The sequence below is a fragment of the Acanthaster planci genome, linkage group LG13, assembly GCF_054643075.1.
Source record: "Acanthaster planci isolate LZ-2023a linkage group LG13, COTS_SCS, whole genome shotgun sequence".
Taxonomy (NCBI): Eukaryota; Metazoa; Echinodermata; class Asteroidea; order Valvatida; family Acanthasteridae; genus Acanthaster; species Acanthaster planci.
Genome location: NC_141789.1, coordinates 1,133,269 through 1,158,640, shown reverse-complemented (window position 1 = coordinate 1,158,640; position 25,372 = coordinate 1,133,269). Strand labels below are relative to the sequence as shown.

The window sequence follows — 25,372 nt, the reverse complement described above, 5'->3', positions numbered from 1 at the left end:
GCTTTTAAGAGAGGTAAATCCTTCGTTTTAGGTTGGAGGAAGGATACTCTGTCACTTAACTTTGGTCAGGAGGCTCGTGATGTGTGTGTGTGTGTGTGTGTGGGGGGGGAAATCCAGTTCAAAACGTGTAATGGTTCTCCCACCAAAATGGGGATGGGTGAAGATAGTCTTTGTGATGTTTAAAACTGACCATACCCATCCATTAAGTATGTATCACTCTGGAAATAGGGGCTCCTGGACCAGAAGCATATTGTAAATTGGGTTCTAGCAACGACATTTTTCTTAAAACTCTCGCTCCACCAGTTCCTTGCAGAATTTTCACTCCTGCTATGCCGGCCGGCAGGGGAAAATCCTGTAAGACAACTTCCAGCACAAGAGGGCGCTATATCAACCAGTCAACAATCTGAAATTATTCCCTTTGGAAACAGAATAATGCATTATTGAAATATAAGTGTTTCCCATATAATCAGGGTTTTATCAGATCTATAGGACCAATATAATATTGAATTATATTTTTCAAAATCTAAAATTGCCTACTAAATGATATTCTGGGTGCACTGATTTTTTCAGTCACAAATTAATGATGATAAATGCTGTTCTTTTTCCATCGGGTGAAATAACTCCCAGGTGCTTCATGGGATGGCATATTTACATCGCCCGCATTTGGAGAAACATGGCTGTTGTAGCAACGTGCGTACGGTCGGTCGGGGTCCGACGATTTGGTGGATTATGAAGGCGATGTGAATGCAGGAAATGTAGAATATGTGTGTATGTAGGTAAGATATCATTGTCTTCCTTTAGTCTTGTAATCAGATCGTTATTAAACTGTAACTTGGAATTTTTTTTAAGATTTAGACAAGCGAGTAGCGTTAGTCATTTTTCGCCCATTAGAAAAACATTTGGCACACATGATGCAAATTTACGGGAATCACTGCACCGGTACTCAGTACAGTTCCTACGGTCGAGTACGTACCGGTGCATGGTAGGAATTTACATGAATAGTATACGACATAAATACCACCATGAATATCCTCTCTGGCTCTGACACCAACATGACTGAAAAGTAGAAAGAGTTCTGTACATTAGACCTGGGCTATTCGGCCACCATGCATCGCCATTACATGATGTTCATGTACATGTAGGCTAGCCTACCGGTACTTTACACCCCAGCTATAGCGTCAGCCCCATCTAGGCCTACAGTGCTATAGTTGGGCCGGCCCAACAAAAGCTCAGAATGACAGAAGCTCAGTGTGTGCATGTGCCATTGTTTACATCAACTTGTGCTTTTAGAAAATTTTTTTTTACAGATTGTCATGATTAAGTGCCATTTTTTAGATGAATTATGTCAGGAGTGAACTGCATAAAGCTGGAGAAGGTTGAGAAATTGTCAACAGAGATTGGCCAACAATACTAGCTGGACTACTGCCAGCACTATACATGCAGTTGGGACGCTATAGATGGGACGTAATGTGTTTAAACCTAGGCCTGAAGTCTATGGGCCAATTACATTGTACATGTGTACTTTTAAAGAAAATGTGACATTTTTTTCACTCCTAAATTACTAATTACCGGTACATGTACATGTCAAGTGTTTTATCAGATTTAATATACTGTTCAGGTACGTTATCATTTTGTACATTGTTATGTTTGTTTTGGTTTTTATTATTTTGATTTATTCTTCGGGAAGATACATGTACATGTATGTGGTGGCTGGTCATGTTGGATAATAAAGAAATAAGGAACTCTATCTATTGATTGTGCAAGATATTGTCGGTCAATGTACACGTGTACAATCAGTTGATTCTGTAGTGTAGGAAATCTTGAGACTGACATGACGAAAAGTCAGTTTACTGATAGGCCTTCTTAAGTGCTAATATTTAAGGCATCTGTGACTGTTGCCTTTCAGTGTCTAGAAGTCGGCCTAATCGACAGCCAGTATTACAACTTTTTGCTGTTGATAGATCATAATGGCAAAATGAATTTGCAGCACAATTGCTCTGTGAAGCTATTTAGTGTTCCAATAGCACCTGCCCCAAATGAAGCATGTTCATGTACTGTACATGTGGTCATTGGAGGGGCATGGGATTGTTAGTTCCAACTCCTCATATCTACACGTACTTGAATAATTCCAAAAATTGGGGGTCCAAAAGTCTGACATTTTTGTGTTCCCGTTACATCTGACCTTTTTGATTTGACTGGAAATATCACTGGAATGGATTTCAAAGTTAATTTGGCTGGTAATTTGCATTAATTCATCACAGACATCACTCTTGGAAATTAGAAAATGTGTCCTGAACTTACAAAATCATAACGTCAGATGTGACAGGAACACGGAAAGAGATGGACCCCTAACTGCCTAATTTCTGGAATTATCCACATGAGGTTAAGTTTACTCCCAGTATGATACATGTACTAAACCTTTGTACTGGTACATGTACACGTGTTTGGACATATAGTAATGAGTGAGTGAGACTTGATTCAGTAAAAACATTTCTGAACACTACACTTTATTGGAGATGGAAAAAAATCTTTTCCCAAATAAAATCTAAAGTAAAAAAAACGAACCTGGGTAAGCACAAAAATCTCGTTTGGCGGCAGTGCCAAGTGCCAACGTAGATAAATTAATTTTTAAGTGGCCTCGTAATGGGAACATAAAGTTGCTGAAAAATCCCTACGTCTGTGTAGCACATAATTCAACAACCAGAATGACCATAGAAGTCATTATTGCGGTAGCACAATGCTCATGGACAGGTGGTAAGGGCACATTACATGTACATGCCTTTTCGACCAATAGAGTGCCATGATTTGCATGTGAGTGCGATGAAGAATGTGCATGTGAGTGCGATGCCAGATATGTCATCTAATTGGATTAGTCTGTGGGTAGTGAACCCGATCTGTAAAGATTGAAAGTCCATTGGTTCAACAGACATGGTTATACACCTACAGGTACATGTAGTGTTCTTAAAATCAAACTAGGGTTGCCATTTGATGGTGACATTTGATGTTAGATCTACTCAACAATCCAAACTGCCCTTGAATTTAAAAAAAAAACTTCTGTTGAATTCTGCTCCAACAATCAATTACATGTACATGGAGTTTTATTTTGAAATACTCTTTGCATTGTAACCAACGTTCACATGACCAAGCAGTAGGACAAAAGAAAGGTGGAGTGGTGTTCCTAATATTGACTGCGTGAAAATTTGAATTTAAAGAAAGGACACAGCGGCATCTTTTCATTAAATCTACTGGCCACTATATTTAGATTTAAATTAATGTACCAGGCATTTACAGTACACAGAGCAGAAAATTTGTTATTCATTAATGTGCATTTCTACAGTGGAGAGAGTTATTTGACTTGCCTTCCCATATAAACTTGTACCTGTGCATGTACATCACAGCCATATTATGATGCATTCAATATCCCAAAAGCACAGAACACCATCTCTCCAAATTGAATAAAGCATTGCCGAGAACAGGAAATTCAGCCACATAATGTGGAGGCCAGCTGCACTTACATGTAGAAATTTTGGTCCGTTCAGACTGGAATGGCAGTTAGTTGGGCTAACTGATCAGTTACCATGGCAACCTGTGTGTCATCAGGAGGCAGATGTGTACATGTATGAGTCTCCTAAATTACTTCTTTTCCCCCAGGACCTTTATGCAGTTTTTTTTAGCTTCTCAAGAGGAAAGGAGGATCGTGGACATTTATTACAAATACTGCACTGGTCTTTTTGTCCTGTGATTGTGCTCTTTTGACAAGTGACCTGGCTACAATGTACATGTACTTGCTACCAAGTACTGTACATGTACATGTAAGCAATGTTCTGCAGTACACGGAGTACCAGTACATGTATGTTCTTGAACAGAAGGTTGGGGACAGTCCAGGGGATGGGTACCAGTTTCCTGGCATCTCCCCCTCCTTCCCCTTCCTCCTCCCCCCCAAAAGCCTACTGTAGATTCATTATTCTGTAATATAAAGTATGGAGACGGTTGCAAAATGCAGATTATTAAGAGAATGACTCGTTATTCCTGATGTACTACTGGTACCCGGTACATGTACACAATGCATAAATTAACAGTACAGGTGCATGATGTACTGGTGCGCATGTACAGTATAGGTGCATAATGTACTGGTGCACATGTACAGTACAGGTGCCTGATGTACATGTACTGGTGCGCATGTACAGTACAGGTGCATGATGTACTGGTGCGCATGTACAGTACAGGTGCATGATGTACTGGTGCGCATGTACAGTACAGGTGCATGATGTACTGGTGCGCATGTACAGTACAGGTGCATGATGTACTGGTGCGCATGTACAGTACAGGTGCATGATGTACTGGTGCGCATGTACAGTACAGGTGCATGATGTACTGGTGCGCATGTACAGTACAGGTGCATGATGTACTGGTGCGCATGTACAGTACAGGTGCGTGATGTACATGTACTGGTGCGCATGTACTACAGTGCACTGGTACGCATGTACTGTACATGTACAGTGTACATGTACATATAGGTTTAATTTGAAGGGCAAGGCATCCACCTATTTACTTCTTTATACCCAACATGCCCAAATTTCACATTCATTCATTCTAATTTACATTTCATGTGCATGTACCGGTAGTGTGCATAAATCTAGTAACATGCATTGTACATGTGCAACTGTCCTCGTAGTGGTACCGGGTGCATATTGTACACTGTATGGGTGTACATGCACATATATGTGTATATGACGTATTGTATTGTACAAAATACAAACACAGTTCTTGGTGACTGGACACAGAATGCTGTGCTACAATATCATCATCCGTTCAACATTTTCAAGGCGTAACTTTGCTTTGTTCATTTTGTGTACATGTACCGGTACATGTACAAACATCGCTGTGCTCGTTTTTCTGGTCACAGCAGCAGGATTGTAGGAACCTCCTCAGAACATGAGTGGGAAATGTACATACATGTATGTATGCATGCAACCTGCCCAGCATCATGTTACCAGTCCGAGCAATCCCTCAGTACTTCCAGTAATTTGCTGGGCCTTTCAAAAATTGATCAATTGTCTGGAGGCACAATACATGTACCGGTAGGCCCCACATATTAATCATTATTTTTCTGCCAGGGTAGTCTATTTGAGGCAGTGAAGGCAAGAAACCAAACCATTTGGGCCTTCTCTCGTTTATGAATTTATGCCATAGATACAAAAGGAAGAAGATGAAGTTTGAGAAATTCAGATCTACAGCAGACTGTTTACAATGACAATAGAGCTGCATAATATTCAGATGTGAAATTGGGTAAACAGTGAGTTAAGTGTTACCAAATTGCTTGTTTCAGGGTGTTTGTTGTATTTAAAATACAATGCTCTGGTACAGTACCTTGATCCAACTCCCCATCGTTCTGTGAGTGAGTAAGGAATGAATAGAAATGAATGGAAATGATTGAATCGGAGAACTCTATGATTGAGTCAAGCTTTTGAATCAGTCACTGGAATCATCTGACATCAGAGCCGTTATTTGTTACTTGTAATTCATATTGCAATTTTGCTCCATCACAGTCCAGCATATTTGCAAATGAATATCCTCAAGTGCCAGTAAATTTGCCTGAAAAGCATGCATGTTGTAAGGCATGGTTTGATCCATGTAACTTGGACAGGTTAAACCGCCTCAGAACTTTCAAACGTAATGTACAGTACTTCTGTTTAACTTTGTGGGAAGAAAATTATCAATAGAATCCATCTCATCAAGACTTCATTTGAATAAAACTGATTGTGTAGTCGGAATATGAAATTTACTCATTGACACATTGCAACAGCAGCATTATGCAAAATATTACTTTGCAATGAACCCGTTCACATGTCAGAAATGTGAAATATCCCTGGTTGATTTTTCATGTAATTCCCACTTAAAGCATTCAGCCAGTGGAAATACCAGTAATAGCAAGTACATGTATTGCTTGTGGCCCCGTAGAATCCCAAAGTGCTGCAATGGAGTAATCCAGTTTTCTGGATCGTACCCTGGTACATGTACATGTAATACATGATCTATGCATGTGACAAACCTAATGAGTCTAACTGGATTAGATCTGTCTCAACATTGTACATGTATGTGCACGTACGTACATGTACTGGTTTTGATCACCAAGCCAGGTAGATAAATCCAATCCAATCATCTTTGTAGATCTAACTTTTGTTCCTCGTGTGATATTGCATACTACCGTAGGGGTAAAAAGCGAGGAAATGGTAATGCAATGCCTTTAGTGATGCTAAATCATATAGACGTGGCATAATTGGCAAAATGCAGTGCCGAGATTGCTCCTCGAGCTGGGCCTGTCCAAACAAACGGAACCAAAATGGAATTATTCAAGGGGAGACTACCGGTACAATTCAGCTTCTTTCTTTCTTTGCGAAAATTCGAGTAGTCACCTGGTGTATTTTCAAACTTTCCTGAACCCCCCCCTCCTATCTCTTCTCAATCTTTGAAGGGTATTCCTCATTGATCCAGACACTGACATATTACACCCCGGTGTACGCCAGCACGCATTGCTCGTCCGTCTACAGCACCCGGCCAGCCAAGATACCCGATCACGGTCGCTAAATATCAGAGGTTGTCGTCTCGTTCCAGATTTTATGCACAGATACTACCTCCGCCCGCGGGCCGAGGAACGATATCCACCCCAGCATGTTTGTCGACACAGACAGAGACATACACACACACAGGGGCTCTCTCTGTGTCTCTGCAGGGTTGTGTCAGGGCGATGGATTTGTCTCAAGCTCCCAGCCTCAACATGCAGATTGTAGTTTGAAGACTCTTTTTTTTCCATAAGAGACTGTTTAGATACATTGTACGTGAACACGTGTTTGTCCAGCCAGCGGGCTTCTTTGAACTATTGAACTACAACTTCAAATAATCTCTTGTTTGCTGTGATCAAGTTGTAGCAGACATTTGTAGTCTGTAAGTGTTTGTAATTCAACAGAACTTTGCAATGCACCAATTTCATGCAAATGAACTAAGGCGCATCACAGCGCATTTATCTGACAAATTTATGCACACGTACATGGACTTGAATACACATCCAGAAATTTACTTGCTTGTCAAGATTCATTCGTTTGTTTGGAGATAAATATTTGAGACATTTGTGTAAGAGCATTTCATATCATATCCTGATATAAAGTTAGACGTGTCTAAACATTAACAAGGAGGATCAGTTTGGCGTGATACTTATTGCATTTGAAAGGAGGCAGACTTTGCCACACACAGGACATAGACACTTTGAAGTTGCCGGACGGCATGGATGGTTAGTACATGTACATGTACATCAAGGCACGTAATGGGACCAGACAAGTAAATCTGATTACATTTCTCTCGGCGTTATGCACTCTACGGTTGCATAGCCCCGAGAGATATGCTTGCATAATGTGCTAGGGGTTCATGCTCAAAAAAAAAAGGCATGTAGATTACAGAATGGTTCCCTTGGATTTCAGTTTCTGTGAAGCCATGAGCTACGGTATGGCATATCTGAGAAGTAAACTCATCAGGCTATCCAGAGATTCTTAAAATAATGAATTGCCTGACAGTTTCCCGTACGTACATGTACATGTACATGCAGGTCCTTGTACTGTATATTTATGTAGTATTGTGCATGGGTCGACGTGTCACCTCCATCGCTGATTGTTCTGCATTTTAATCATCGATCTTTGGACACTCAAGTCAGTTAGGAGGACTTGAGTTTAATTCTCCTTTTTCTAAGCTCACTCATCATGACATTTTCGTTTCCATACTTGGAAGGCTGACATCAAGTTACATGTAATTTTGTTTGCTCTCCAACAACTTGCAATCTACTCTGTATTTTTGGCAGTCCAGACCAGAATCGGTTTCCTGAATTCTCACCTTCTTGGAATTTCCAAAGAAATGATACAAAACAGCCAAACTGTACCCGTCTGAGCCATGTCCTGTGCACATGGCTCATTTACTTGTACATTTGACATTCCCAAATTCTCAAAGTGTAAGACCAGAAGAAATTCAGATGGTTGCCTTTAGTGTTGTGTCTGTCATTAAAAAAAGTTCCCAATTATAAACAATGGCTATAATTCCTCTATGGTCTTTGCAGTTGAAGTCTGTTGCAAATGTTACATGTACATGTAGGATGAAAAGATCAATTCAATATGATCACAAAGTGTTTTAAGCTTCTGTATATGTACGGTACATGAACGTTACACCTACTGTACATGTACTGTATATGTACACTGTACATTGGTACGAGTACCGGGTAATTTGAATTCATGAGTTATGCTTGTTTGGAGTGCATGTACATGTAGCAATACATGTGCACACATCGTTCATGTATTTTTTTTTTTATATTTTTTTTTATGTCAATTTTAACCTCTTACTGTGTATATTGTAAACCAAATATTTTTAGTCTTTTGACTTTCTATTTGGTATTAAGAAATAAACCGTAAATGAATGAATGAATGAATGTACAGGTGTGTTTACTCAGTAGAGTATGCAAGTAGAGTTATTTTTAGAATACATGTACAAGTTTTTATTGTCTATGCACCCTGCGTGCCCGTGTGTAGAGAAAAGCTGCTGATTTCCTGCACATTGCGTGCATCTTACCAGTATCTTGAGACTGTTTCTGATGAGCAGTCTGGTGTTATACGGCATTGACTAGACAAATACAGTACAGCATTGTTTGCAGTATTTGCCTGTATGGCAGTGCATTTGAATGACCAAGACATTTAAGATGTGTAATTTGTAATCAAAATGGACAGCTGAGCTATTTTTGTGTGTATGTGTATGTGGTCAACTGTGGCTTATGGGCGTCTGCCTTTGAAAGGTAAAAATTATAAGCCACAGTCCTACCGTGTATTTCTTGAACTGGGACAATGTTTGCGACAGCGTGGTCTTTTGAAGCGTGTGATACTGCATGTACTTTGCACAATGAACATACATGTCAGCGCGATGGCCAGAAGGGGATTTTTTTGTGGGCGGGGAAATGCAGAATCTTTTTATTCAATTTGGGGTCACAATGAATGGGATAAACATTAAATTTACAATGTTTTTGAAATGGTTACGTATTTTTTGTTATTTTAAAATACTTCACGTGAACTGAATGCTCTGTTACCCTGTAACGTGCAGTGTAAGCATTTCATCACTCTGCACTGTGCTAATGTGCACGTTGGTGTGACTATTTCAAAGTTATTGTAATTTTGAAATATTAACCACTGTATCTTGTGTTTATTGCATTTACCATAGAGCGTTTTGGGGGTAATGATGATGGAACCACCTGTTGGTCGTCTGCCACCTCTACGTGTCCTCCATGAGCAGTCTGCTCTGGATTTAGACACCCCACCGCCCTCCCCAGGCACCTCTTCCAGCGAGACCCTGGCCGTGCCCATCCTCTCCCGCAGTCCCTCTCCTATCTCTACCTCGTCCTCGGGCACCCAGTACAGCGGGGAGGAGATCGAGCACAGCATCCACAACCTGGCCCAGTGCTACCAGATCTTGCAACCGGGCCGACACTCCTGCCTCTGCACCCACGGCCGGGTTTCCTCTGCTTTCTCCCACAACAAGTACAGCGTGACCTTGGCTGAGGGTTACTCCACCCTCCAGAGGCTCATGATCAGCCGGTCCCACCTGCACTTTGCCCGGGACTGCGCCTCACGGGTGGCGCAGCTGGCTGAGTTTGTGCAGAGCCTGCAGGTCATTGCGCACGAAGAGCATAACACCCTGCAGGCTCTGCAGACGGGCGGAGATGTGGAGCCTTACACCAAGCTGGAGTACTTAGCGGCATTCTGTGAGGACCTCCGGATCCACATGAACCACTGGGCGTCCATCCAGCACCGGCTGTACAGCGACAAGTACCTGCAGGCAGTGTTGCCTGAGCTGTGCCGGGACCTATTGGACCTTCATCAGTCATTGGTGTACTTGCGGGACTGTGCTCTGTGGTGGCTACAGCAGATCATCACCATCGGCTTACGGATTTTCGCTCATTGCAACCCCAATACCGCCACACAGGACATGCTGTGGAGCATTGTCAGAGGCACGGAGAACTATAATGGGATGTTGTCAGTAATTAGAGGTCATCACAGGAATCTTGGATCAGTGCCAACCGGTCGTCAAGACAGTTATCAGTGCTTCAGGTCAAAACTAGCTGCTGTAGCCTCCTCGAGGTTCGCCTGTAACATTCAACCTTTTCCTGTCAGTAGAATACTTAGCATACTTTCAAAAGAACGCTGTAAATTAGCTAGCCTACAAATACTCTTTTTCCTCATGCGAAACCAAAGCTTTGTTCATTTAGCACTGCAGCCACCTGCCTTGTTTGATTGGCGCACGTATCCTTGCATGGCCAGTGCTAAGACCTCTCGGTCTTCGTCCGACCACTTGCCAGAACCAACCCATCCCGCCACTGCCAATGCTTCACTTGTCACACTGCGAGACCTCAAAGCTCAGGGACTTCTTCAAGAGACATCTCCTCAATGTGCAATCGAGACCCAGGAGGAAGGGTTCATCTCCAAACTCCTGACGGCTGTCTCTGCCTCCACAGGTCTGCTGCAGAAGCATCGGCCCTCCGCGGCAGTGGACGAGGGCGGCAGCCAGACAGCTGTCCAGAAACTGGCCAAGCTGAAGTCGCCGCGGCAGAACGGCAGCAAGCACACCCGCAAGTCGGTGCGCTGGGGGGACTCCTTCAACGCTCGCATCCAGCACGAATATTTCAACCTGTATATGGACATGATGTGGAGCTGTTGCGGGGAGGAGTTGTGGGACCTTCTGCACCGGCCCGGTCTAGGGCTTGCAGATATTGCCTTGGAGGGCATCCTGAGCCTTGGTCATGTATATCAATGCAGTGATGCCTTGATAGTAGCACTCGCTCATTTGATTGAACAAGCATGCGGCAAAGGTAAATGTACCGTAGTTAGTGGGTCACGCAGAGGCATTGGATAAAGTTTCTAAACATGTTCATACACGCTGCTTGTTGGGCATTGTTTTCAAACTTGAAAATGCTAGATCAAAGCTGTGTCTATGTACCTGTACACCTGTATCTCAATTAATTCATGTGCTGGTAACATCATTTCAAAAAATGCTGATCAGTACAATAAGAAACCTTACATTCCAAACTGTCCCGTGTTTGCAAACTCTTACAGCATATGTACACACACATGGACCGGTAAATCACAAAATGACAGAAATTTATCTTTCTGGTTACTTGTTTTAGCATAATGTCATGTGCATAGCACTGCTAAATTCAGCCTTTAAATTGACAATAATGAGTTTGTTTTTGCATTTTTATGCTGTACTATTGAACGCATTTCGTTTTGCCCACTTGGGTAAGTATTCTCCCCTTTCGTCCACAATGCGGAGAACAAAAACAAAAGAACTAGTTTGATAAAAAGTCGATAACAGCCCGTTACTACTGCAGCATGGCGCATTGAGGGGAGTGCATTCACGGTGTGATCAGATAATTAATTGATGGCTTTGGCTTAGAGAAGCTGAGCCACACTGTTACCGGTATGTGCATGGCCGTAAGACATGTAAGAGACAGTCTGCGCTGAGCGGAATCACAGATCTGTGGAGCAGTGCCGCACTGTTGTCAAAGGGGCTTTTCAGTTCAGTCTCATCTAAATGTAGCTTGATGGAGATTTGATGCCCTGTGTCTGACAATTGAATCGTAGTTCTTGTCATTCTTCGTTCCCCAGGGAAAGCTCTTTATTTTTGTGTCGGAGGGGGAGGGAGAGAAAAAGATGGATAGAATGGAGAGACTTGAATACAGAAAGACGCAATGGTACAATGTGTACATGTACCCATGTACGCTAGCTGTCTGGCCTGTTTAATTGAATACAGTGATGCTGCTCACTGTCAAAGGGAAATTGGGTAGGGTGAAATTGCAACACTGGCAAAGCACCTGCATGAACAGTACATGTACAGTGTACATGTATGTATCGGTAGTTACATGTACATGTAGATTACACTTAAACACATAGGGGTAGACAGTTCACAAATTATGCATCCATAGTGACGCCACTTTGGTTTGAGAAACACTTGAGGGGCTGGTCAAGTCCTTGCTTCATACATGTACAGTTGTACATGCACACATGTTGTACAGAAATGTAACCATTCAAACTGCGCAATGTCACTGTCACTTTGTGATCACATCGAAATGTACACGTACACGTAGAACCTTTTCACGGCACTTGTACTTTCATTTTCCACTGCTTTGATCGATCATTGAGTGTTTTCTTTCAGACTGAAAGTGAGTTGAATGTTGGGCCATTTGCTGTAGATACATGTACTAGTACACATAGCAATAAATGTACATGTAACCATATATGTACTTGTAAAGGTGCGCACATGTAGACTTGTCATGCTTGTGGTTTCAATCACACTGAAGAAATACAGGTCAAATTATCATGAGGCTCCAGCTCCCATCTGTTTATATTTGGAACTGACTTTGATGCCATGCAGGGCTACAGTGTGTAAGGTTTTGACAGTGGTTTTTGAAATGGTTGTATGAATAATGTGAGTACTTGTAGCATTTCCCGGTGACAGTGCTTACACACATGCACATGTAGACCTGTACACATTTCATACAAGATTCCAAGTACATCTAGAGATCACTTAACATTCTCAGGAGAATTCTGTCACGAGAGAAGTTACGGCAGGTGAATCTTTAACAGCATGCTCCTCTTCTCTCTCGTTCCTTCCACCTTCAACAAATGCAAATAGATCTCCTTTACAAATATCACGGCAGCTGACACCGTGAACCAATATTGAGTCAATGTTTATATTGCTGAGGATAGGCAGCAGGCCCCATTGGTTCATACAAGGTCTGACGGAATTTATAGCCAGGCAACGTGAGATGTGAGAGGCAGACATCTACACAGAGACTGAGAGAAAAAAATACGTCATGCATCAAAACAACAAAAAGAAATCCATTATGGAGACTTGGAATTTTGCTGTGTAAATCTGACATTGTTTTGTTTTTAAATCCATTTTGGGCTGTGCTTGAGTTTTGGATCAATTTCATTGGAGGTTGAAACAAGAGGGATGTGGAAAAATGAGAGTAGGACATCTACATGTACATGTACAATGTACATGTAGATGTAGTCATATGAGCTTTATATCAGGTAGAGGGAGGTAATATGTGACAGGTGATCCCCTCTTTGCTTATGGGAACACGTTGCTCACAGACAGACCTCAAGAGAGTCTCTCTAGTGTAGGAGTATTGTTCTTTTATCAATTCTTCTCTGGATTGTAATTTTTTTTCCCAAAGAATTTGATTTTTGCAAGTTGTTGAAGGGAAAACTTGAGCCTTGAATGTTTACTTTTCTGTATTGTGCACGTCTTACTTGTTGTCTTCCCCTTCAGGTGTCTTTACAGCAGGTGCCAGTCAAGGTTTGCAGAACATCTCACGTCAGTTGATCGGTGACGTAGCATTGACTCAGTGTCGCTCAGGTGAGTCACAAGCTGTGCAGCCCAAACCATCTGGATGGCTTGCTTCCAATTTCCCTTTTGCCTGAGCAGGCTCATGTTCCTCCATCATTCCATTAGCCTTGGAATTACCGGTATTTCCAGGAAGGTACATGTAGTTGATGAGAAAAATTCAGACCGAGGAAAAGCAAAAAATGTGATGATGATGCCTCCCTGTTTTTTAAAGATGTTTTTCCCAATTGCCCTACATCACATCAGCATCATTTTTGTCAGGCATTCCACAACCATGTCAGGTGCATTGTAATTTGTTTGATCAAATTCAAATTCACATGTGTATGTACGTGTACCGTAGTCTAACAGATTTTTAGAAAAGAAATTCACTGTACGCACACAGACACATTGACTTGAATAGTTCAAAAATGTCCATCAACATGTATGTACATGTACTACTTGTATGTTCTCTCTTTACAAAAAGAATTTATATCGGAAGAAAATGGTTGGAGATCTCATAAATTCATAAAAACCATTTTTTTATTTTTCCTTTTCCTTTATAGATCTTTTTTGGTGCTAATGAAGGTCATGTACATGTAATGACATTCAGGCCAAGCAATCTGACTGTGGGTAAACATTTACATGTACCCCAGTGCAAGGGAGCTTTGAAGTAAAAAAAACCACAGACTCGAACAAGAATTCCTAAAACACTCTTTGTCACTTAGAACTCAGACCATTTGTCACTTAGTTTTACCATCCACTGACTGGGTAAGAACTCTCAGTTTGTCCCAAGACAAGACCCAAAGTCCCAATGCCCTGATCCAACACAAGAAAAAGTCCCTTTATTGAAGAGGACACCGCTGTGTTACTTAGCGGCGTGGAGCAGGTGAAACCCATTTCATCAATTAGATGCACCACTGCATTTATTCATCGTGTATCGAATGCTTGGACCGGTGTTATTACATCGCATTGATTTCTTTTAAGACACGGCTCGCTCTCTCTGAGATCCTCTCTGGAGATTTCAAATTTAGTGCCGGGATGAATAAGTGCATAGAGGCTTATCGTCTAGGCCTTTCTTGTCTGCTTTCTTTTTGACAAGGGATAAATTGAGATGAAGTTGAGGGGTTCATTTCCAAAATGGCATGATCAGTCAGTCTAAATGGCTTTTTTTTTGTAATGACATGTATCTGCTGTCTAGACAGCAAGTGGCTAATAAACCTAGAAGAATTTTTCAGATGGAGTAGTTGGCAGCTCTCTATAGGCCCGGAACTGGACCAAGAGAGGACGCACTTTCCCTAGCAGTGGGGGCTCCTTTTGTACTTACATGTACGTGTAACTGCGTATTGTTGGTTCATGAATGACTACATGTATGAATCGATGTGGGGGTGCTATTGCTCAGGGCAAATTGGAACCAAAAGTCTCCTTGCCGCCTCCACTGCTTCTGTGATTTGATATACCAGTATTTAAAGGGGATGGGCCGTGCTGGGAAGAGTTCTCACATAAAACAAACATATACATAACAAGAAAACACATCTGCATAATTTCAAAATGCGCAGAAATCATGTTAAAAAATATAGTTTTCCCCAACCCGATTTCACTCCCTTCTGGGAGCAAAACCTAAACAACAGCCGTCGGGTACAGAAAGTTGTCTGAAGAAATTCCCAAGAATTGTGACATCATAGGACAGAGTCCTTTATCCGGCCACTGTTTACTGTTATGCAACGAGGCGTTGACATGTACGTACAGATGTACATGTACGTGTAGTAGCATTAGCATGTGCAATCATGTCAGACTCAAGCGACGATAATTCCAGCGTTGATGCTTTTTTCCGATCATGACAGCGATCACTTGTCATGTTCGTCGTATTCATTTGATGAAGAGAGCAACATTGAAGGAGTTGATGAGGCACAAGAAATATTGCCTTGTCAATTCAAACCAGAATACACTCAGGAAGAGATTTTGCAAGTCGAGGCTGTTGGCCACGGGCATGGCAGCGACCCGGAGGATCGACAACCAAACACTGACTGGTCATGATTTTTATTTTTTCCTGTACCATTATAAAAATTTGTCTTTCTGAAAAGACGTTAATTTTCCTACCATTGGCTAAAAAGTAAAAGTAATTTTTTGTCCATGGTTATAGGCTAGCCTGCTTTGTCACAGTTGGTGTTCCATTGCGACAATTTTTTTCACCCTGCACTGCGAGTCACTTCCTTGGCATCGACGCACACGCATGACGACCGTGCGGCATCATTTGCACGGGAAAATAGTCCACCTGCGCCAGTGCAATATAATCCCGTTTTACATCATTTACGCGTGGTACATGTGTGGGGGTGTATGTACATGTATGTGTCAGTACTAATACGTGTACATACATGTAAACATGCACATGTACATTGTACATGTATTTGGGAATTTTGAGTCCTCGTTAAAATCAGATTGTGTGTTATCCACAAATCTAACCTACACGGTACAAACGCTGGTGTGAAAAGTCGCTTGGTAATCTACAAAAACCCTCTCTCCGGGGAATTGTTTTGATTGCGACAACAGCCACTGACAACACAGTTTATTGGCATTCTCTCGAAATGCACAATTCACTATAGAAATTATTACATGTGTACGATGCGATGCAAAACAAAATGAGCGCAACGTGTCAAGTTAGTTGTCCAATAGCTCTGTCCCCTGTTAAGAGAAGGGCATAGGGAAACAAGACCAAATGTGGTTGACTTAACATGTACAAGTTACGTACCCGACTACACACCAGAGCAGAGCATATTATTCTTTTGCGGACCGATCAACTGTCTTGCTGGAACTATACATTCTTGTTTGGAAAGTCTGATGATTTTATGACATAAAAGAGGGGTTAATCCAACTTATTGTATATAAGACGGTTGAAAACTATCATAGAACATCAATTTAACCCTACATGGCCCATCCCCTTTAACAAAAAATGAGATGAGATTTCAAGCTTTTTCATGGTGATGGTGGCAAGTTACATGTAAGTCAAAGGGTTTGTAGTAGCACAATTTCAAATATCTCTTGTGTATTATGTGGTTCTGAAAAGATCCCTCCATTAATTTCCAATTTGTCACAGGCTTTGCCCGTGGAAAATTATAAATAACCAAGTGTGTTGTGTGTACACGGATAATCTTTCTCTAGCTTGTACAAGGGAATGGTTCTTTTGAGGGGATTTTGCTATTGAATTAAGGAACGTGACTTATACGTGTACATGTATATACTGCAGTCCTTTTTATCAGAGCTCATCTGTCATAAAAATAGGCCGTATAGGCCTGACGAACTGGAATTATTATTACCAAAGAGTGGGTTTTTGATAGCAACATTGCATCAAGATGGCAGTGGCTTTAAAACATTTTAATCCATCCTCTGTGGATGTTATCAGGTGCCATTAGCATAACTTACATCTATTTGCCTTTCAAGTCATGTGAATTATTTTTTCTTGCCGATTCTCATTGTGCTGCAGTGAGAAGTAACTCAATGCAGAGGTTGAATGTACACCAGTGCACGGAATGCCATACTGAAAATTAGATGCCTGCTTTACCAACTGGACAAATTGATAAAATTATGTCAGGTGTGATGTGAAAACGTGCAGGAACATTGGCGAACAAACTGGTACCGTACATGTACAATGTACTCAGACAAACTGAGAGCCATGCGTATCATTGGAAAAAATAGGTACCGTTAGTTCCAAAATGTTTGTCTCGAAAGGTGACTGTAGATGCACAGAGGAAGTTGGCTTAAGACTGCATTTGTAATATTTTATGAAATTCAAACATGTGAACTGATTTGGCAAAATCTTTATGTGCCAGCAAAACTGCATTGTTAATATTTTATGAAATTCAAACATGTGAACTGATTTGGCAAAATCTTTATGTGCCAGCAAAACTACATTGTTAATATTCTATGAAATTCAAACATGTGAACTGATTTGGAAAAATCTTTATGTACCAGCAAAACTGCATTGTTGATATTTTATGAAATTTCAAACGTGAACTGATTTGGCGAAATCTTTATGTGCCAGGTAGAGTTCTGGTTCTTCTTTCATAACTGGCAGATAATTCATTGTTCTTGAAAATCCTTGAGTTGTCCTTCTGTTCCTCAACAGTACGGTACCAGTATGTACGTACATCTACTTTTCATTTTAGCTTGAAGGAAAAAAACAAATTAAGCCTTTCTGCGGATGGCATTGCTCAGTAATAATAATGCCCTGGGGGGCCAACCTTCTTTTCCCTCATTAGGCTTGGAATATTTGTGGTTTTTATCTCAACTAATTTCCACTTATACTTCAGTTCTAAATATAGAGATTTGGTAGTCCTCTGTGTCTTCTCTTCTAATTGATTGGGAGGGCCGTTTTCCTCATATGGTGTTATATCTGATTTTTAATAATTCAGGGAGATAACGGTACATGAACATGTACATGCGAAACCTTGTGTTTCTGATCCTGTGCCGTGCTGTCAAATCATGTAAACACACGCCTTTGTTAATGCAGTGGGGAAGAGTACCAGTACGTTTAAATTACTTGGGCTTAGCAATGCTACCCTCTTGACACCATCGCTGTCGTTGGTCTGTGTTTTACTGTTCCTTTGTCACTTGTGGCGTCTGACTGTATTAATTCATTGCATGTTTTGCACCTGTTTATCTTTTCATCAGCCATGCCATGCATGGAAGGATGACCGCATTGACCAATTCTGTTCATCCCATTAATACATGAATGTGTACTGTATACCGGTGCACGTATACATGTATGTACATGAATTTTGATAAGACACGCTGTGTTGCTGTAACTATTAATCCTAACCGTCCTCAATCCTTCACCTGTTGGAGGACTGAGGAGTGTTAGGGTTAATCATATGCTTGCACTGATTTTGCTACGCAACACATAACTCAAGAATGAAAAAAACGACTTCCGTCAAGAACAATAAATGTCCAAGGAGATGAACAAAAACTTCAAGAGGGACCAATCTTTGTTGATTTAAGAATACCATCCCTCTCTTGTAGACCTCACTTCAAGAGCCAAGAAGGAATAGACTCCCTCTGTCCAATCCCTGTACCTCATTTTCTTTGTGAAATTCTTGAGTTCATTTGAACTTACCGATAAAAACACTTCAAGCAAGAAAAATGGAACAACTCTACATTTTTCTACTTGATAATTAAAAGAGGGATTTGGAACATGTTGGAATGTGAAATCACGTGAAGGCAATCAAAAAATAAAAGGTAGTTAGCTGAGTGGTTTGGTGGTGTGTGCTGGTACTGGGGTATTTGTGGAGATAAAATACATGTAAGTATTTGCACAACGACAATGTACATCTTTACACTATGGTCAGTGTAAAGTACAATTTTACGGCACTTCACTTGGAAGAACACGGAGCAACAGAACCTTATAGAAATGGTCACTGCTGGTCGGTAAGGTCCTTCATGACAAAAGATGTGTTGCCTCTACATGTAGATACCAACTATATGTACACTGTACATGGAGTTCTTACTTTATGGATGTGTGCGTTTAAGTGTGCAGTAACAAAACCGGAACAAACCTTATGAACATTTCCCTGTTTCCCATATTTTTTCTTGAGTGAACACGGATTCAAAGATTCCTGCCTCATAATGGCAGTTGCTTGATCAGACACTGGTATAAACTTTTTGTTTGCTCCTAAATTGAATTCCAGGTAACTGATGGGCATGATTGGTTGATCTACGCTGTCTCTTGATCTCTGCACGATCACTTGACCTTGTCAGTAACTTCACCTTCAGATGATCTTATTTTTTCTCTTATCCATGGTTGTGGAAGATTGTTTCAAAAAAATGGAAGCAAAGTCAGAGATTTCATACAGGATTGACTGATCACGCAATGCAATCGCATGATCAAGTGCACCAGATTGCACCCAAAATATATTTATTTTGCTTTGTCCTGATGTTGACGGGGTACACATATACTGTAGGCCATTTTACTGCTCCGGTGTAGTGTTCCATTGGTTGTGGGTTAGCGGTATAGTCACCTCTAGTCCATTGTCTCTTTACTCTCTGACCCTAACCTACCTATCAGATGCTTCAAAATTCACCAGGAGGTTTTGAAGGATTATGCAGGATTGAGGAAGGTAGAACCTAGCTGACATGAGATGTTATGCCACCTGGAAGTTTCATAGAAAGAACTTGCCGCCGGACTTCTAGATTCATAAAGTTTCCCAGTGACATTTCTTAGAGAGATTTGGAAATGGAGTACACTGTACAGGTACATTCTCTCTGTTTGTCAATGTTCTAGATCTCTTCACTTCCCTTCTTGCCCCGCCTCCTCTCAGGTATATGTCAAGCTCTTGCCTCCAGCTCCTCAGACAAATGCTTCCCTGTAAGTGGTCCCTCCTCCATCGACCAAGGCAGCAAGACATGTCAGCTGTTCCAGGCATCGCTGTTACCCCTGCTGAGTCTGCTATCAGCTGCCGAGCAGCAGCATTCGGCTGCCAAGGTCCTGCCGAGGGGCACATGTGAGTTCAATATAATCTGTATCTTGCTCAGAAATGTCATTTTGACAGGTTTTGTTTCTTTGGAAGAACAGACTTGATAGGAGGCGGCATAAGGGTGTGAATTTGTCTTGCCCAATTACTGTAATGACCCAAATGCTGTGGGAGGGTAGACATGCTGCATATGCAAAACCAACCAAGCATTTTCTATCCCTAGAGTTTTCTCAACAGGAACAGCAACAGGAGCATGCCCTTCTGTAAACTATCAAGAAGTTAGCCCTTATTCCGAAGTTGGACCATCAAAGTTTGGAGGTGTCAAATAATAGTGAAGTTAATGTGAAGGTTCACAGACTTAGGAAGCCGTAGAGCACTGAATCGACAGATTCCTGAAGACATTTGCGTATTGGTTTTTAAAAAGTTTTGTGTACTTTTTCCTTGCTGTCACCAGCTCGTAATGGGGTTAGCCCCTCTATACAGGTGCCTAGCACCCAGACTCTCCACCAGACTCTCTCCTTGTGTATCATGATCTTGGAAACCTCCAGACACTGGTGCCTGGCCAAGGGCAGTCAGTTCCTGGCATCATGGTCCGTGGACAAATTCTTGTTGGTCTCGCAGAGCGACCTCAAGGTGGGTGTTGAGTCAAAGCTTTGCCTCCACGCTGAGCACTTGATCAAACTCTACATGTAAACAGAGGATGTGGAACTCTCAGTGTTTCCGTTTGAAGTGCAGTCGCCATTTTTAACTCACATGAGCTATTGTATCATACCAATCAAGTCTGAATCTTGTGCCCTTTGAGATCTCACCACATTAATTAACCCTCCTATGCTGAAGTCACTCTTTGGCCGAGTTGGCAACCTGCACAAAAATGACCAGCTGTGTCATGTTGTGTACTGCACCAACTGTCCCTCATAGGAAGTTTACATGGTTTGATGAGAACATACATGGGTCACAAGTGGTGCCAGTCCGTCGTGAGGCCAAGTTATGTCTCCTCACCGAGCTCACCAACTCTTGTGTTACAGAAAACCGTTGACTCCTCTGTGCACATACTGCAAGCCTGTCAGTGGCTGTGTGGTGCAGCTTCCAAGGACATTCATCAGAGCACAACTCATTCCAAGGACAAGGAGATGGAGAGGTTGGAAGAGCTGAAAGTCAAGCTAGACACCATCAATGCCAGGCTGCATGTGAGTTCTTTGTTGTTTTGTTTTCTACACCTGTACAAAGCATAGACGGACACAGAAGGAGGGGGAAAAAAATTCTGTGCTCAAAAACGTGGAACCAGACCAAACCGATGACTCTCTCTCTCTCTGTGTTTATAAGTACAGTAGGCTATATCAAACAAATGCTTGAGTTCACAACCCACCGAACATGTCTAGAATAACAGTTTGGCAGTTTGAGAGGCTGCCAACTTGTAGATAATACGGTAGATGGAAGGTCAGGTCAGAGGTTCAATTGCCGCTGCAGACAGTTTTCATCTCTGTTCATTTCCTACCCCCTCCCTTCCCAGATAACATCAAGTGAACTGCTTCAGGTGTTTGGCCAACACTGCAGTCAAATGTGCGCCGACGTCTGGCAGCAGGGCATGCCCATGGGCAAAGTCTGGAGAAAGAAGACCACAGATGGTGAGTGGCATCATGAATATAGTCGGGCTCTTTCCCCGCAAGAATGTGCACAGTTAGGAGTACAAGGAACTGCTTTTGAGTGTTACGCCCTGCAAATGTGAAGTTGTAGATGAGTACACTTGGCTGAGTTTGAGTACGAGTGCCAAAAAAAATTGTTGAGTACAATACCTTTGTGACCAAATGCCATGAAGTGAGTCGTGACTGTTTGTTATCAGTCACTTATAAATCTGTTTTAAATATGCCTTTTTCATAGATCTACCCTCTGAGCATAACCCCTATGTCCCGGCTGCTGTCAACACAATATTGGTCCCACTGGTAGAGGGAGTAAGTAATCTGAGAGTATCGGCCCAGATTGCCATCATATCAGTTGCCGTGACAAACATGCTGGAGATGTGGATGGCGCATATACTACGTGAGAAGCCAAAATTTAGGTAAAGTCCCCTGCCAGTAATTCAGATGGTCTTCAAGTATAACCAGTATTTGTCAGCAAAAAGGTGCTTTGCAGAAAATACTGATTGGCTTAGCATAGGGATAATTTCACTGGTCTTTGCGCATCAATTGCCTAGTTGTTCTTTGCCATACCTACATGGCTTTGTGACTGGCTTTATAAAGTTGGGCTACTTGTGCATACATTCTCGGTAATTTTTCTGGTGGGTGGGGTAATGTAAAATTTCATTTGCATACTCTTTTGGTGGTTTGTATTTTGAGCTTTCATAAACGTTTCTTAGATGTTGCTTTTATATGAAGACAAATATGTAGACCGTTCTTTCCTGACATACGTAATTCTACGATTATCTACATCTTGTTTGATTATGATAGCATTCATGGAGCTCATCAACTGGGCCAAGATGTTGCCTATGTCCGCACGTGGCTAATGTCCGATGCCAACGGCCTGGAACTACAGACCAGACAGAGCGTGCTCACGCTGGAGGCCTTCAAACACTTTGATGGCGCTGTTTTACTCCTGAAACACCAGCCACGCCGTAAAGGAATCAACTCACCCACCAGGGATGACACCAGTGAGTTCTCATCTAGCCAATGATCCAGAGTAGATGCTTTTTCACTTTCATTGTGTGAATTTGTGAGGTCATGACAAGTATCCACGCGGCAGATTTGCAAAAGTTGAACTTCAAATCAATTCCAGCAAATTTCATTGTCTGATTTTCATGACATCTTGTCATTAAGTCTCTGTAACATGAAGGATGTCTGACATTGTGGCCAGAGCACCTCTGTGAAATGGTTTTTATTGGGTCTTAAAATGCCATGGCTCTGTCTTTGTTTTACAGGTTCAGAATACAGCAGCAGCACCGTACCCAGTGCCGAGTCACGCCCAGGAAGTATGAGCAGCCTGTCAGATGCCTTACCCCCGGGGAGCACCAGCAACCAGACCACAGTGAGGGAGCCACCTCTGGCCCTGGGCAATGGTAGCGACATGGGGGAGAGCGGCTTCGAGGAGGAGACGTTCCGCGTGCCGCGCCGCAAGGAGTGGCTTAGCCTCCGTGTCCATGGCAACCAGAAGTGGCGGCTGTTACCCTTCGGTTGTCTCAACGTGGGCGTTGTGGACTCCTGACGGTGCAATGTATGTTGCTGGCAGTAGATATGGCCTTGTCACCTGACTACAAACTCAAGAGTCCCAGTGTGAAAGTCATGGTCTGGTACCCCATAGCAGAAATCTAGGAGCTATTCAGTGATTTAGTTATCCGCTCCTTGCACTTGTCTTTACAGCTCATGCATTTGAAAGCGACTACATTATTTGCTCGTTGTTACTTGGGGAACAGAGTTTGCAGTGTATTCCTCACCATGTGTAGAAGAACCAGTACATGCATGAAGGCGGTCCCTCACACTGTCTCGTGTGAGTTGGCCAGTAATCTCTCCTGCATGGTTTCCTTAATTTACAATATAAATTCAGCTCCAAGTTGGTTCTTTCTCACTGTCAGTAACATACTCCTTGATTTGTCACCAGACTATACAGATATGATTCCTGGTGTCAACATTAGGGTCTGGTACCTGATGGCATGTTCTCCGCTCTCAGTACCCTGCACCCTGACTTTAAGCCTTCATTTTGATGTGCTAATATCTGCTATTCAGTTTTGACTTTACAAGGTAGAAAATTTGAGTTGTCTTTACAAGCAATCCTGTTGTAGGGCCAAATGAGAGCAATAGGCCCACTTACGTGTCCTTTAACACAGATTTCAATTCAGTGTTCACTACAAACCATGGGCACTATCCGGTTCGTAAATGAGACGTCACTTCAGTTTAAGCCACTCTCACTGTACATAGAGTTACATGCATTAATCGCCGTTTACATGGAACTGGAAATTGATGCACAAATTTAGCGATCATCCAATAGGAGGCTGCAAATCGTGGTGCATTCAAGGATATGACGAAGTCACTTACGAATCGGATAGCCTCTCCCCAGGCAAAGCAAAATTGCCTTAAAGGTGATACTGGTTGCTGAACAAAAATATCCAAGCTTGAGCGCGCACAAATTGAAAATCTCAAAGTGATTATATTTTGCTTGAAATAAAAGTCCGCCCAGAATAAGTAGATATTTTAATGAAGTGACTATTTTTAAAGTTCAAAGCAGTGAGACTTGTTCATCTGCTTTATATTTTGGCAAAATACCTACAAATACTTTACCAAGTCAAATAATTATAGCATGCTTAATTGTTTTGCATGATATTCAGCTAAGAAATGCATTCTCAGAAGTACTATTGTTTCAGCATTTAACTCCCACAGTAATTAAAAACAAAACTACAATCTGAAAGAAAATTGTAGATAAAAAAGTTTTTTTACCCTTCCCTTTGTGGACTGTGTGTGTTTTTACATTTAAATTTACAACTTACCATTATAATTTAATTACAATATAGGCTGTGTAACTGGAACCCCACTAAGTTAGTGGCCTGAACCCAGTCCTTTTTATGAACAACTGTGTGTATTGTATTCATTTTAAAAAGTAAATATGATGAAATTAGAATCCCAAAAGGTCATTAGTGTGACCTGAGTTTTGAAACCCGAGTATCTGAAATATATGTCAATGCTTTTTGAAACTGATCGCTGAAGTGTATGGAGTGGGTTAATAGTTTAATGTGCAGATATTTCTGTGAATATTTTAGTCTGTAAAAGTAGCTGATCACAAATGCGGGTAAAATGCAAGTTTTTTTGGTTAGGGGGGGCTCACAGATAATCATGATTTGATTTAGTTGATACCAGTATTTACATGTACATGTCAAATGAATGTCTGTGTTCCAGTCCAGTCAAGATTAGAGTTCATGTAAAACAAATAAAAGGAAATGATCCTAAGACTGCTTTTTGTGAGTATTTATCATCCTGAGTTCTCATCTAGACTAGACAACACTGGTGTACTCATCAATGTGCAATATGCATCAAGTTTAAAGTGACCATTTTGGCTATCTGTGGCACTTTCACAAGATTGGGGCAGTGCAAAATTAATGTAATTATGAGATTTTTGCAAGTAAGGAAGCAAGGATGTATAATCGGGAGGAGCATAGAAAGACTTCATGGGAAGATTCCAATCTCTGATGTAAAATGAATCACTTCAAAGTTTGTCTTAAGACTAATCCAGTATTACTGAAACATTTTTACATGGTAGTACTTAATTTAGAACAAAAATGTTTGTATTTTAAGCAAATTTGTTAGCACAATTCATCTTGAGAATAGTGTTAATCCAGTGGCTGATGCAATGGGATTGTTGCATCTGTCTGCGTTTATGTGTAGTTAACTACTTTCCAAGAACTTGATTTTTGCTAAATATTGTGTTCTTTGTCACAAAGAAAGTGAAAGAAACATCAAGTGAAACAACCATTCTAATGCTGTATGTCTCTAATTGTACTTTATTTTAAGAAAAATAATGGA

The 25,372-nt window shown here is 41.5% G+C and overlaps 1 protein-coding gene across 1 annotated transcript; it reads left to right on the top strand.

Annotated features, from left to right (window-relative positions):
* The first annotated feature begins 645 nt into the window (after positions 1–645).
* Positions 646–24,799, top strand: LOC110979901 (uncharacterized). The gene is made up of 10 exons (XM_022236058.2): positions 646–776; positions 9,247–10,891; positions 13,357–13,443; positions 19,719–19,901; positions 20,326–20,504; positions 20,897–21,058; positions 21,382–21,496; positions 21,750–21,927; positions 22,316–22,515; positions 22,783–24,799. The coding sequence occupies exons 2-10, from the start codon at positions 9,262–9,264 to the stop codon at positions 23,064–23,066; spliced, it is 3,018 nt and encodes a 1,005-aa protein (XP_022091750.2). The 5' UTR covers positions 646–776; positions 9,247–9,261; the 3' UTR covers positions 23,067–24,799.
* Positions 24,800–25,372: the final 573 nt, after the last annotated feature.

Coding starts and splice junctions, on each gene's coding strand:
- LOC110979901 (XM_022236058.2), top strand. CDS start 9,262: ATGATGATGGAACCACCTGTTGGTCGTCTGCCACCTCTACGTGTCCTC. Junction 20,505..20,896: donor TCTCGCAGAGCGACCTCAAG/GTGGGTGTTGAG, acceptor CTTGTGTTACAG/AAAACCGTTGACTCCTCTGT. Junction 21,497..21,749: donor GAGAAAGAAGACCACAGATG/GTGAGTGGCATC, acceptor CCTTTTTCATAG/ATCTACCCTCTGAGCATAAC.